The following is a 14,023-nucleotide window of genomic DNA, read 5'->3' on the forward strand; positions in this document are numbered from 1 at the left end:
GAGTGGAGATACCGGCAGAAAATGTTGATCAGCGTCGTCATCCTGACATTTTTTCTTTTGAGTTAATAAGAACAAGAACTCAAAACACATCACAATCATAAAGCACCTTTCTACAAGTTACTCAAGGTGCTGAGTATTTACAAAAACGCAGGCGGGTTTCACAGCGCGAGAGAGCGCAACTCACGAGGCCATTTTCAATGGAGGAAATTCAACCAATCGAGCTCAATAATTTGACTGAACCATTAAAAACAACACAGACTACACGATTTGTCCCACAGCACGGCACACACTGAAGCACCTCGATGATGAGAACAGTTGCGTTCAACCAATGTGTATGAGCTCAGACGCCGACGGAATAAGCTGCACGTTGACTTGGGGGTTTGGGGGGGGATCGAGGTAATGAATGCCCACATTGTGGGAAGCCAAGACCACTGCTGATACCCGGACAGTCATGTCAGCGGAAAGCCTCGTTCACTTTCATATTCAAGACTACCGGCCAACCCAGTATCACAATTCTTTGGGATCGATAATCCTGCCAGGTGAAGCTCAAAATGGAATATACCTTGCTATCGAGCAATACATTAAGCAAGACATTTTGTTGAAATGAGCATGAAACTACGTATCCATGTAAAGCCTAATCCAATGACTTCATGATTCTTTTTGCAAACGGGATGAATTTTCTGCATGGCTCTGGGATTGCGTATGTGTCTGTAGCCATTAAAACGATGATGAAAACGACGATGACGATGATGACTGAGCAGCACCTGAAGAAGTGGTTGTTGCCCCAAAGGATGCGGTCCCCATGCCACAGCTTTGTGGGCGCCGTCACAGCGGCACCGTTCACACACGTCCTGTCCCAGCGACGCAAAGCGCACGCACAAAAAACAACAGGACCAATTTGAGTGAGGCACAGGTAAAGAAGGTGAATTGAGCTTTAAAATGTTAGATACGGTTATACGAGATATGTAATATGTAACTTCTGGAAAGGAAAGCGAGTGGGCTAGCCCCGCTCGGGTGGGTGTCTGTCGCATACTGCACGTGGTGTGTGTGTGTTTTTAACAGATGCTGAGCACAGGCCCACAGGCCCACAACGCCAAGCATCCATAAACAAACAGCACAATCAGCAATGCTAATGGATAAGAGTTAAGAGGCTCGTGAATAAAGCGCGACTGTGAGAGCTGGGCGAGCGAGGGGGGTGAGTGCGGGGGCGAGCGGGGGGGTGAGCGGGGGGGCGAGCGGGGGGGGTGAGCGAGGGAGCGAGCTAGGGGATGAGCGAGGGGGCGAGCGAGGGGGTCAGTGGGCGTGGTACCGTGCCCCCTCCCGCGGGGTCAGGGTGACCGTGCCCTCGCCGTCCATGGTGATGGTGCAATGCTGCGCCAGGATGCCCAGGCCACACAGCTGCACGTCCTGCGAGTCGTCCGCCCCCACCAGGGTGTGCTCCTGCTCACGTGCGCACGCACGCACACACACAAAGACAAAAATCCCCCGTGTAGCCTTAACAGACTGTAGGGGCTAGTGCTTTTAGCGAGCACCTATGAAGGCCGGGATGGTACACGAGGGGGTGAGTGACCAGCACCACGCCCGACCGCCTTTGTCTCCCCAGTGGCGATGTTTACTACACACCAGGTACTCATTTGAGTTGAGTCGACCTCGGGGAAGAGGCTCAGGACCGGTTCAGATAATAGTCACTGGTGTTTGGCGTGAGTGGGAATAGAACTTGGGTCGCCGGATTTGTAGCGCAGCGCGCTAACCGTTGCACTACGGCTGCCAGGAAACGAAAAAAGAAACACAGGGCCCGCGCAAGGTGAACACAAAGATACGTCAATTTGCCTTTGGGATTGTGAGCATGCCTATTTACCAAATCACGTGGAACACACCAATCGAAGTCTCCATCACGAACAACGGGCCACGTGTTTGGCCCGTTTTGCTGAGACGTGAGTGTGCAACTGCGGGCAATTGCGTGATAGGTATGAAAAAGGTCCCATGATGTGCGATAGGTGTGCACACCGAGGTGGTCCGACACATAGTTGGATGTGGTCACAGGCGGGGGGACAGCATGCAACCGCCACCTTCAGGTAGTAGACGAGCAGCTCGTTGAGGGCCGGGTCTGCGTTGAGGTTGACCAGGAAGCTCTTGTCGTCGCCCACCTTGATACCCGAGGACGCCAGAGAGATTCCAAGGCTCTCCAGCTGCCTCTGCCGTTCCTTCAAAAGCGCAAAAGGCAAACGTCCCCCAGACGGCCGTCAATTGATCGTTGGTGGCAAGGGGTTACAGCACATGTACACGCAGACACATTAAAATACAACAACCGCCATTCACCACTAATTGGCGGTGGCGTCACCACGGCGCTTGTGCCATGCTTGGTGCACTTTTTAGGCCACGTGAAGTGTCGAAGACACGCTGCTGGCAGGAAGTCACAGAACAGACCCAGCTGCCATGGGCTGACTGACTGAGATGACTGGCAGATGCACCAACTGTGCTTCTCACCGTGGGTGAATTTTAATACAAAGCTCAAAGACCCCCCCCTGTATAGCCTAAACAGACTTTGTTAGGGGGCACCTATGAAGGCCGTCACGGCACACAAGGGGGTGGGTGGCCAACACCATTCCAAGCAGCCTTTGTCTGCACCAGATACTACTTGAGGCACGTAAATATACACACACTCAAATACACTCATGTACCCGTACAGACACGGCAGCCTTCATCCAGCGGTGGATTCATCATGGTTGATGTGCGAGCTATGCACTTTCAAATCTAGGTTGAAAACTTATTGTCTTTAGTTTGTTGCCCTTCCCCGTACCTCCGATGAGCACGGTTGGCTATGTATGGTGCGAAAAAAGTTCAGCATACACACACATACACACCAGTGCAACCTCCTCGGTTTTGCGCAGCTTCTGCTCCCAAGTGACGGTCATCTCCTTCATCAGCTTCTCGCTCTCCTGCAGCCTGTCCTGCAGCTCCGGGGCCTTCATGGACTGTGGTGGAGGGAGGCACACATAGACGCCGGGAGAAGACACCGTGAGAATGACACCGTGAGAACGACACCATGAGAACGACACCCTGAGACACCACTGTGAGATGCCGTGACAACGACCCCCTGTGTGGCCTAACAGGGGCTGTCGGGGCCTACGCTGTCAGCAAGTGCCTGTGAAGGCCGGCACGCCGTGTGAGGAGGTGGAGTGGCCGGGAAAAAACTACAAATTTACCCTCTTGAAATCGGGCCAAATTGATAGCAAAACTTGGCGATACAAACCAGAGAAAGCAGACTTTTTGAAAATATCAAAATGCATTTTCCTATACTGCTAATAAAATAATGAAAAAGGAGAAGGCTTTGCATTTAGATGGACCTGAAATGCCTCAGCAACTCAAAGTGCCTTACGATGGCATCACATTGCTGTGTAGTTCTCTTCTAATTAACTGTCTGTAATAAAATAAAAATGCTTGTTAAAAAGCGTTACGTAATCCGCTCGTACGCATGGCTAATTTGTTTCTATCAGTCATTCGAATGACAATTGCTCAATCGATGTGGCAATGTATCCTCCGGCATCTTCCCCCATGCATGCACAACAGCACTGCGCCCACAGTGAACTTTGAACTCTTCTTTAACCATAATAAAGGTTTGTTGGGTTAGATCGCTTGGATGTAAATGTGTCATTACATCGCCCACCACCGACATAGCCATTTAGTAAGGTTTGTCACGTAACAAAACGCGCCAATTAATTGCTAGTACGGCACACCGGTGTGTTGGAAAGTAAAACCTACAACATTTACAATTGGAGTACGACATTTTAGTGATTACAACCAACTTGTTGTGGGTTTACTCTCCGACATGCCGGTGTGCGCTGAACTGGTAACTAATTGGCACGTTCTGTTTACGTGACAAACCTTACTAATTGGCTGCGTCAGATGGTGGCGGGTTTACCGACACATTTATATTCACGCGATCTAACCCAAAAAAAAACACTTTAACATGGATAATAACGGTCGCGAAAGCCTCCTACTACGTGTTAATCTACTTTAACCCCCCGTGTTGTGTCCCCCCGACGTCTCATGGCGTCGCTGGGGGTTTCCGCTCCCTCCAGGGCCCCCACTGCGCTCACCTCGGCCTGGTTGAGCTGGCCCCTCAGCTTGTCCACCTCGTCGCGCAGCTCGCGGATGATACGGGCGTTGGGGTCCTCGTTGACGACGGCGTGGTTGACGATGCGCTTGGCGCGGTCGGCGTAGCGCAGCGTCGACAACGTCTCCTCGTAGTTGTCGGCGGAGGGGCTCACCGTGGCCACCATCGCCGTGCGGCTGTTTCCGCCCAGGTTGTCCTGGCAACGGCGACAGTCGGGGGGGGGGGGGGCTTTTGAGGACGTTCTACGCGTCACATGGTGCGCGCTGGGGGAAATCGATGTGGATCGGACTCGAACGGTCTCTGTCAAATGATGAAAACAAGTCCGTTTAATAACGCATGCACACACACAAGGTGATTTCAAGTCAGAAATAGTGCCCGATTATAACCGTAATATCGCGCTCTTTCCATAATACCTTGCATGTCACGTGACATCACCACACTGCGTATAGAATGCACACGGCCTTGCTAGGACCACCAACTTGAGTTAACATTTGCATACTTTATTTCGGCTACAGCACGACAACGAGACAACTGCATTCTGGGTTTTATTCCTGTGAGGAATCGTCACTCCAATAACATTTCGCCATTATCGCCAAGTAATGCATATGCCCCCGGGGCTTGAGGTGAACAAGCCCTTGCTGATGGCTAAACTGTACAGGTGATTGCGAGCAACACTGACACCGGTACTGAGGGGTTGTTTCTTTGTTTACAGTGCATGGGAACTGCTGTGAATGTTACAATTATGTAAATAGTATGAATGAGACAGGGCATCAGAGGCAGGCGATACAAATGAGACGCAGAAAATAAAAGGTAAAAGAATCGATTCTTGACTTGATAGGACATCTGACAGTATTGTGGCATGGTTCAATCATGCATTTTTACCAGATACACACAAAGATTAAGATACCTCCATATCACGTTTCACAACACTGTTGGGGCAAGTGCTGTTAGCAAGGACCTATTAAGACCAACATGGCATACGAGGGGGTGGGTGGTCAGCATCAAGCCCCGTCGCCCCTTTGTCTCCCCAGTGGCGATGTTTAAGCACTGCACCAGGTACTCATTTGAGGCTGAAATGACTTAAGGGAGGCCCAGGACCGGTTTAGATAATCGTCACTGGTGTTGACCGTGAGCAGGATTCGAACTCGGGTTGCCGGGTTTGCAGCGAAGCGCGCTAACCGCTGCACTACCGCTCCCCAAGCACACGCTCGCACACGCATCTGTCTTGCAGGGACCGTTATTGGCCGTGAGCAGAAATCCCCTCGGTTGTCCATCGCCCCGAACCTCCGCTTAGCACGGTTGGCTCCGTAAGGTGCGCGAACAAAGTTTAATGTGCGTACGACGCACCCGCACACACACGCACACTCACATGCACATGCACACACGCGCACACACGCACACACACGCATACACACACACGTACCTTTAGAAGCCAGGTGAGCACTGAGTCGCGGTACGGCACAAACTTATTCTTGTTCTTCCCAGCCGCCTGGTCAGCGAGCGAAGAAATCACCAATCCCAGCGTGGAGAGGGACCTGCAAAGGCATACAGCGTGAACAGCGGGCATCACGAAGATGTGGCGCCAACGTCACCCCCGGTATCTGTACCACGGTCGGCAAAACCCACGTTCACACGGATAGTGCCGTGCGGCTTGTAGGCGCGATGGAGTGGGACATGCTCAGATATTATGGGACTGCTGGATGGAATGGCTGATATCACCATTGTCTCTCTCTCTCTCTGAGCCAACGCCTATAAACAAGGCGCCCAAAATAGCCAGAGGCCAAGCTGTTTGGACAATGCTTGGATGTAGGCCCACAATACATTGAATCGGTGCAATGGGCTGCTTTGCTGGGCTTTGTAGAGACAGCAGTGCAGCAAAATCCATTGTTGCACCGTACTTCAATGCTTCCGCGTCCACGATCCCCCCTTCTTCACCAACTCACACACTGACCGGCGTGGTGACGTCTGATCAAATAATCCCCACCGCCTTGCATCACGTTGGAAGGCCCTCACATGCGGCAGTGAATGTGTGTGGGTGCGTGCGTGTTCGTGTGCTGTGGGGTGGGGGCGGTGGGGGTGCGGTGTGTAAACATCGCCACTAGAGAGACAAAGGCGGCCGGGCGTGGTGCTGGCCACTCACCCCCTTATGAAGGCCGATACTGTGCACAGGCTATATGAGGAATCTTTGTATGTGTGTGTGTACGTGTGTGAGTATGTGTGAAGGACGCTACTGGTGAAGGACGCTACTGGGCAGTTGGAGGCAGCCGCCCTCCGGCAACAACAGAGAGCAGAGGAGCGACGCTCACGACAACGAGCGGAGCGCCGGACAGATAAAATACAACAAGTTGGCACAGTAGGGAGTACAGCTGGTGTGCATCTACCGGTCATCTCAGTCAGCCAAACCATGGCACCTGGGTCTGTGCCGAGACCTCCTGTCAGCGAGCATTCGACATTTTACTTGGCCTCAAAGTGCACCTGGCCTGGCACAGGTGCCGTGATGATGTCACCATCAATTAGTGGCGAATGGCGTGTATTGGTGTGTGTGTGGGTATGTGTGTGTACGAGTGCTGGAGTCTGTGTGTGCGCTGGAGTGTGTGTGTGTGTGTGAGTTCTGGAGTATGTGTGTGTGTGTGCTGGAGTGTGTGTGAGTGTGTGTGACTGCTGGAGTGTGTATGTGTGCTGGAGTGTGTGTGTGTGTGTGTGCGTGAGTGCTGGAGTGTGTGTGTGTGCTGGAGTATGTGTGTGTGTGTGAGTGCTGAAGTGTGTGTGTGTGTGCTGGAGTGTGTGTGTGTGAGTATGTGTGTGTGTGAGTGTTGGAGTATGTGTGTGTGTGTGTGTGAGTGCTGGAGTGTGTGTGTGCTGGAGTATGTGTGTGTGTGTGAGTGGTGGAGTGTGTGTGTGTGTGCTGGAGTGTGTGTGTGTGAGTATGTGTGTGTGTGAGTGTTGGAGTATGTGTGTGTGTGTGCTGGAGTATGTTTGTGTGAATGCTGGAGTGTGTGTGTGCTGGAGTGTGTGTGTGCTGGAGTGTGTGTGTGAGTATGTGTGTGAGTGTTGGAGTATGTGTGTGTGTGTGCTGGAGTCTGTGTGTGTGAATGCTGGAGTGTGTGTGTGCTGGAGTGTGTGTGTGAGTGTGTGTGTGTGAGTGTTGGAGTATGTGTGAGTGTGTGTGAGTGCTGGAGTGTGTGTGTGTGAGTGCTGGAGTATGTGTGTGTGTGAGTGTTGGAGTATGTGTGTGTGTGCTGGAGTATGTGTGTGTGTGTGAGTGCTGGAGTATGTGTGTGAGTATGTGTGTGTGTGTGAGTGTTGGAGTATGTGTGAGTGTGTGTGAGTGCTGGAGTGTGTGTGTGAGTGCTGGAGTATGTGTGTGTGTGAGTGTTGGAGTATGTGTGTGTGTGTGTGCTGGAGTATGTGTGTGTGTGTGTGAGTGCTGGAGTATGTGTGTGTGTAAGTGTTGGAGCATGTGTGTGTGTGAGTGCTGGAGTGTGTGTGTGTGAGTATGTGTGTGTGTGAGTGTTGGAGTATGTGTGAGTGTGTGTGAGTGCTGGAGTGTGTGTGTGTGAGTGCTGGAGTGTGTGTGTGTGAGTGTTGGAATATGTGCGTGTGTGTGAGTGCTGGAGTGAGTGTGTGTGTGAGTGCTGGAGTGTGTGTGTGAGTGCTGGAGTGTGTGTGTGTGTGTGTAAGTGCTGGAGTATGTGTGTGTGTGTGTGTGAGTGTTGGAGTATGTGTGTGTGTGAGTGCTGGAGTATGTGTGTGTGAGTGTTGGAGTATGTGTGTGTGTGTGTGAGTGCTGGAGTATGTGTGTGTGTGAGTGCTGGAGTATGTGTGTGTGAGTGCTGGAGTGAGTGTGTGTGTGAGTGTTGGAATATGTGCGTGTGTGTGAGTGCTGGAGTGAGTGTGTGTGTGAGTGCTGGAGTGTGTGTGTGTGTGTGAGTGCTGGAGTATGTGTGTGTGAGTGCTGGAGTATGTGTGTGTGTGAGTGCTGGAGTATGTGTGTGTGTGTGTGAGTGTTGGAGTATGTATGTGTGTGAGTGCTGGAGTATGTGTGTGTGAGTGTTGGAGTGTGTGTGAGTGCTGGAGTATGTGTGGGTGAGTGCTGGAGTGTGTGTGTGTGAGTGCTGGAGTGTGTGTGTGTGTGAGTGAGTGTTGGAGTGTGTGTGTGTGCTGGAGTGTGTGTGTGAGTGCTGGAGTATGTGTGTGTGTGTGAGTGCAGGAGTGTGTGTGTGTGTGTGTGAGTGAGTGTTGGAGTGTGTGCTGGAGTGTGTGTGTGAGTGCTGGAGTATGTGTGTGTGTGAGTGCAGGAGTGTGTGTGTGTGAGTGCTGGAGTGAGTGTGTGTGTGTGAGTGAGTGCTGGAGTGTGTGTGTGTGCTGCAGTATGTGTGTGTGTGTGCTGGAGTGTATGTGTGTGTGTGAGTGCTGCAGTACTTGTTGATGTTGCTGCCCTCGATGAGACGGTCCCCTGCTGCCCCGGTTTTGGATGCGCGCTCGCTCCCTGCCAGGTCCACCAGGCTTATCTTGCTGACCTTCTCACCAGATGTCTACACAAACAACAACAACAACAGCCATTCTGACATTACGCATACATTTAAATACATGTGTGTATACATACATACATACAAAGACAAAGATCTCCCGTATAGCCTCAACAGACTGTAGGGGCAAGTGCTGTTAGCGAGCGCCTATGAAGGTGTGCGCGGCACACGAGGGGGTGGCCGGCCAGCACCACGTGCGGCCGGCCACCTTGGTCTTGGGGAGTTCCGGGACCAGTTCAGATAACCATCACTAGTGTTGGCCGTGAGCGGGAATTGAACTCAGGTTACCAGGTTCGTAGCGCACTACAGCTCCCCATTACATACAACAAAAACAAAGATCACGAGAATAGCATTAACAGACTGTAGGAGCATTACAATAACAACAGCAGCCGCCATTTGTCACTAAGTGGTGGTGACATCACCACGGTGGTACTTGTGCCAGGCCAGGTGCACTCCAAGGCCACTTGAAGTGTCAAAGGCTCGCTTGCAGGAGATCACCGGACAGACTCAGGTGCCATGAGAAAACTGACCGAAATGGCTGGTAGATGCACCAACAATGCTCGCCACTGTGCAGGCTTGCTGCGTTTTAGCTGCCCGGAGCTCCACTCGTTGTTGTGAGCATCACTCCTCTGCCCTATTGTTGGAGGGCGACTGCCTCCAACTGACCAGTAGCGTCCGTCATGAGCCTCATCCATAGAGACCGATATTGACACCTCTGGTACCAGTCTTCAGCAAGTCCATTCACCTCTACACCCTCCCGTACTGCATCAGTCCATCTCTTCTTTATCCCGTGGCACACCCCTATAGCTGCTTGGGCATGCAGTGTCTGGGCATGTGGGCTACATGACCCAGCCAACGCAGCTTCGCCTGCCGGAGGAGCTCACTGATGGGACTGTGTTCAGATCTTTCAAGGACCTGTAAGTTCCTCACATAATCCATCCTGGTTAAACCCAGGATTGATCATAGGCAGGCCAGGCTGAATGGTTTTTAACCGGCGCAGATGTTCCATTGGAAGGGTCCACGTTTCACAAGCATAGAGAAGGGAGGGCGTGGCTGTGGCCGAGACGACCCGAAGCTTCATGTGAAGTGGCATACCAAGTAGCTTCCTACAGCATTACGCAGCCGATGAAAAGATAATGCCGCCCGAATCATTCAGAGTGAGACCTCTGCTGTCAAACCGGAGCTGGTCAAACACAACACACGCACGCACGCACGCATGCTCACTGACCCCCGAGGCGAGGTCGGTGAGCGTCTGGGTGAGCGTGATGGTGAACACGGCGTGCGAGCGGCTGCTCTCCTCGTTCATGTTCGTCGCCGCCACCGTCCGCGACTTGTTCCCCTCCGACATCAGCGAGTCGATGTCCTGCGATGCCGCGCACAGCCCACCATCAATCCCTGCGCTCGAGAGACGCCTCTGCATTGTCCGCCTTTCATGGCCAAAAAGAGAAGTCATCGTCATGATTGCCAGCCTTGGCCTATCCACCGCCGGATGAAGGCCTCCCCAACGCACCACGATCCGTCACAGTCCAGCAATCTGCACGAGGGCCGATCTTATTGCTCCGTCTCCGCAGTGAACGTCCTCTCGGGAGCATTCCCCCTCCTTTGGCTGCCGCACGGATGTCACTGCCGTCCAGTGGCCTTCGTCCCTTCTAGCGACATGTCCTGCCCAGCCCACTCCCTCGTCTAAGACAATCCAAATTACGTCATTATCCTGCAGTGGGCTCTCTAACGCATGTGTTCATCTTTAAGCCTCACAATCTCATTCCGGGCACGCATCCCAGGCATGCTTCTATCCAAATAGAACCAAAATAATCCACCAATCCACTGCTGGATGAAGGCCTCCCCACAACCACCTCGATCATGGAGGATGCTTGACCATACTTTATCACACTGGTCAATGTGGGATGGTGAAGGAGGGGACTCAAGTCCAGGTCACAAATCACTCTTCATTGATGTTGTCCATGGCCAGGAATAAAAATCTAAATACCTAGAATGCATCTAATACTATCAGCTATGAGACGCTAAGCAGGCCTGAGCCTGGATTATGCTTGGACGGGTGACCACGAAGCATGCCAGGCAATCGCAGGCTCAAGTCCCGGTGCGACTGTGGCCGTGCAACCCAAACTATGGACCGTACAGTAAAACACGATAGTTTAACAAGTATTCAGATTGTAATGGTTGTAGTTTTATTCTCCAACACACCGTGGCATTTCCTGTTTACGTGACAAACCTTACTAATTGGTTATGTCGGGTGGTGGTGGGTTTCACAACATATTTATATTTACGCGATCTAACCCAAACAACCCCGATATTATTGATAAATCACTGTTGTCTTCTGCGCTCCTTCAATGGGGGAAGAGCAAAACCACACAAACTCTCGCCTGAAGCCCTCTCGAGTCCAGCAGACTACAACATTAGCATTTAGCTCCCGAACAAATTGCTGCCATACGCAAGAATATAACACAGGCTCAAGCAACGCTGTGCAACATTGTCAGCGGCAGAGAGCAGGGCATAGAATACAATATACACTACGACGTTGTCCTGTGCTTCTATGATCCGAAGTCGACATACTTGTCGCCATTGCTAAGCCGCACTCACCAGCGTGGTGAAGTGCAGTAAAGTAACCACACTGACCCTCACGACGTGGGGAGAGGTCCTCGTCCAGCAGCGGATTGACAAAGCGATTGTACAAAACCAGCTCCCGTGTACGGGTGTGACCGTGTGCATGCATGCGCATGAAGTAAGAACGTGCGTGTGTTCGTGCATTGCCTGGTAAGATGTCACAGCCAGCTGGGAAAGGCCATCGACGTACGGACCGAATATCTGGTGCTCGCGGACCTTGAGTGCCGTTTGACTCCTGTGTAACACACGACAAAAATTCGCCCATATAGCCATAACGTAGTTTTGGAGCAAGTGCTGTGAAGCGAGCATCTGTGAAGACCGGCTCAACACACGAGGGGGTGGGTGACGGCACCACGCCAAGCCGTCTTTATGTCCCAAGTGGCGGTGTTTATACACCGCTCCAGGTGCTCATTGGAGGTTGAGTCAACCTAGGGGAGACCCAGTACCGGTTCAGATAATCGGCTCACCGGGTTCGTAGCGCAGCACGCTAACCCCTGCACTACCGTTCGCCACACACACACACACAGACACACGCAAAGATTGCAGGGACAAGTAACGTAAACGAGCGCCTGCTAAGGCTCGCACAGCGCGCGCATGAAGGATGCGAGGCCTGAACCAGGCCCGGCAGGAACTGTCTCCGCACCCCGCTGCACCGAGTACTTGTCTCAGGCCGAGTCAAATTAAGACGAGGCCAAGTTATGTTCACCAACCAACCGGCACTTGCATTTCCGCATGGCCAGAAAACCGATTACCAAATAATAATGCAAATGATAACCCCCGATTACCATGGTTGGCTCCGTATGGTGCGAAAGTTCAACATACATACGCCCCACGTACAGGTTAGCAATGACTACGTTTGCATCGTCTAACTTATATCGGTGTTGCAACATCCGCGTATTTTCTTTACGCGGGCCACCCATCCTCCCTCCCCCGCCTCCCTCCCCCCGTGACCCTGGACAACGGAGCATCTCCCGCCACCGGGCTGTAAACGACGACCCGCACCACGCACGTTCGCACGCGACGACGCAAGCATACGGCCCGTTATCAACGTGCTGCTGGACAGGGGGAGGGGGGCAGGGGGGGGGGACAGGGGGGCGGGGGGCAGGGGGGGCGGCGGGGCTCCCCATGCCATGTGCGTCGCGGGGGCACCACTTGACGCGCGTCGCCGTAAGCGCAGGCGCGCACCCCTTGGGGTCGAGGAGGTCGCGCACGCGCTCGTTGTAGATCTCCAGGTAGGAGACCTCCAGCTTGCAGGAGAGGTCGGCGCTCTGCAGGCGCTCGCGCCGCTGGAAGAGCTCGCAGCACAGGCGCGGGATGAGCCCCGGCTGCTCCGCGGTGCCCATCATCGTGTACGACTTGCCCGAGCCTGAGCACACGCACGCACACACACGCACACACACACGTACGCACACACACACGCACACGCACGCACGCACACACACACACACATTCGGCTCGCCGAGTTTGTAGCGCGGCGTGCTAACCCGCACCTCCGATTATCATGGTTGGCTAAGTACCGTGCAAAAGAAGTTCATGATATATACGCACAAGCTTGTGTGTACACGGGCGCACACACAGACAGGTATGTACACGAGCACACACACACATATATGCACGCAAGGGCACACACCACACACCACACGCGTGTACACAGGGGTGGGCATGTACCGGTTTGCCCATAGGCGAAGATGCACGCGTTGTAGCCATCAAAGGCGTTGTCTAGGAGGTCTTCCCCCAGGCACTGGAACACCACGTCTTGCCCTGCAAATGCACGACCACACACACACAGAGTCGCTCTCGCCAGGACGCACACACAGAGTGCTACTTGACATGCATTTGCTGCAACTGTTAAAGTTAATTGAACGTGTCTTAGTCCATCATATAAATACTTTCATAGCAGGTATATATTGTTTAAAGGTATATGTTATGGTCATTCTTTTCCTTGTGGAAACCTTCATCCAGCAGTGGATTGGACGCGGATGACAATGATGGTGATGATGCTGGGCGGTGGTGGTGCACACCTGCAATGCAGCACTTTGGAGGCTAGGGTTGGTGGATCGCATCGACGTTGCGAAACCCCCTTTCCGTATGTGTCGAGGTATCATACCCTGTTTAACACGTATGCTTTCGCGACCAATATTATTCATAAGAAAGGTTTTTGGGTTAGATCGCGTTATTTATAAATGTGTCGTAACCCTCCACCACCCGACACGGCCAAACAGTAAAAAACGTGTCAGGAGAGCCTCACCATTCTGGCAAATCGCCCGATGAAGCTGGATGTAATTACCAGCGAAACGTCGGACTACTCAAATTTTAAATGATGTTGATTCGCTCTTCAACACACCGGTGGGCTAAAGAAGTGAATAATTTTGTCCTTTGTAAACGTGACACATTTTTACTGTTTGGCCATGTCGGGTGGTGGAGAGTTACGACACATTTATAAATAACGCGATCTAACCCAAAAACCTTTATTATGTATCATACCCTGGCTTGCAAGGAGAAGGCAGTACAGCAAACACGCAGACTCCACCTGTTTCGTTGGTATGGGATAGTGTTTCCCCCTTGCATGCGTGGGTTTTCTCTGGGTGAAGTGGGTTCCTCCCACATGTAAACACTTATTAATTGGCCGATAACACCTGAACGCTTTACCGTTCCGAGACGTATGCAAGTTGCAGGGTGGGGTGTCCTGTTCACCTCTGAATCTCGTAACGCACGAGTGGTGAAGCGTTACTTTTATTTAGAGAGGCATAGCGCC

General features: G+C 52.3%; 1 protein-coding gene across 1 annotated transcript in view; it reads right to left on the reverse strand.

The window, feature by feature from the left end:
• LOC144938454 (kinesin-like protein KIF13A) overlaps positions 1-14,023 on the reverse strand; it is a 136,377-nt gene that overhangs the window by 71,030 nt on the left and 51,324 nt on the right. The window contains exons 5-15 of the mRNA XM_078866272.1: positions 12,937-13,029; positions 12,454-12,634; positions 11,416-11,503; positions 9,875-10,009; positions 8,540-8,652; positions 5,541-5,652; positions 4,101-4,313; positions 2,865-2,975; positions 2,070-2,204; positions 1,310-1,440; positions 765-851 (exon numbers count right to left, since the gene is read on the reverse strand). Coding sequence (XP_078722398.1) covers positions 765-851; positions 1,310-1,440; positions 2,070-2,204; positions 2,865-2,975; positions 4,101-4,313; positions 5,541-5,652; positions 8,540-8,652; positions 9,875-10,009; positions 11,416-11,503; positions 12,454-12,634; positions 12,937-13,029 — 1,399 coding nt within the window. The remainder of the gene's footprint in view (positions 1-764; positions 852-1,309; positions 1,441-2,069; positions 2,205-2,864; positions 2,976-4,100; positions 4,314-5,540; positions 5,653-8,539; positions 8,653-9,874; positions 10,010-11,415; positions 11,504-12,453; positions 12,635-12,936; positions 13,030-14,023) is intronic.

Source organism: Lampetra fluviatilis, chromosome 22, assembly GCF_964198595.1.
Source record: "Lampetra fluviatilis chromosome 22, kcLamFluv1.1, whole genome shotgun sequence".
NCBI classification, from domain to species: Eukaryota; Metazoa; Chordata; class Hyperoartia; order Petromyzontiformes; family Petromyzontidae; genus Lampetra; species Lampetra fluviatilis.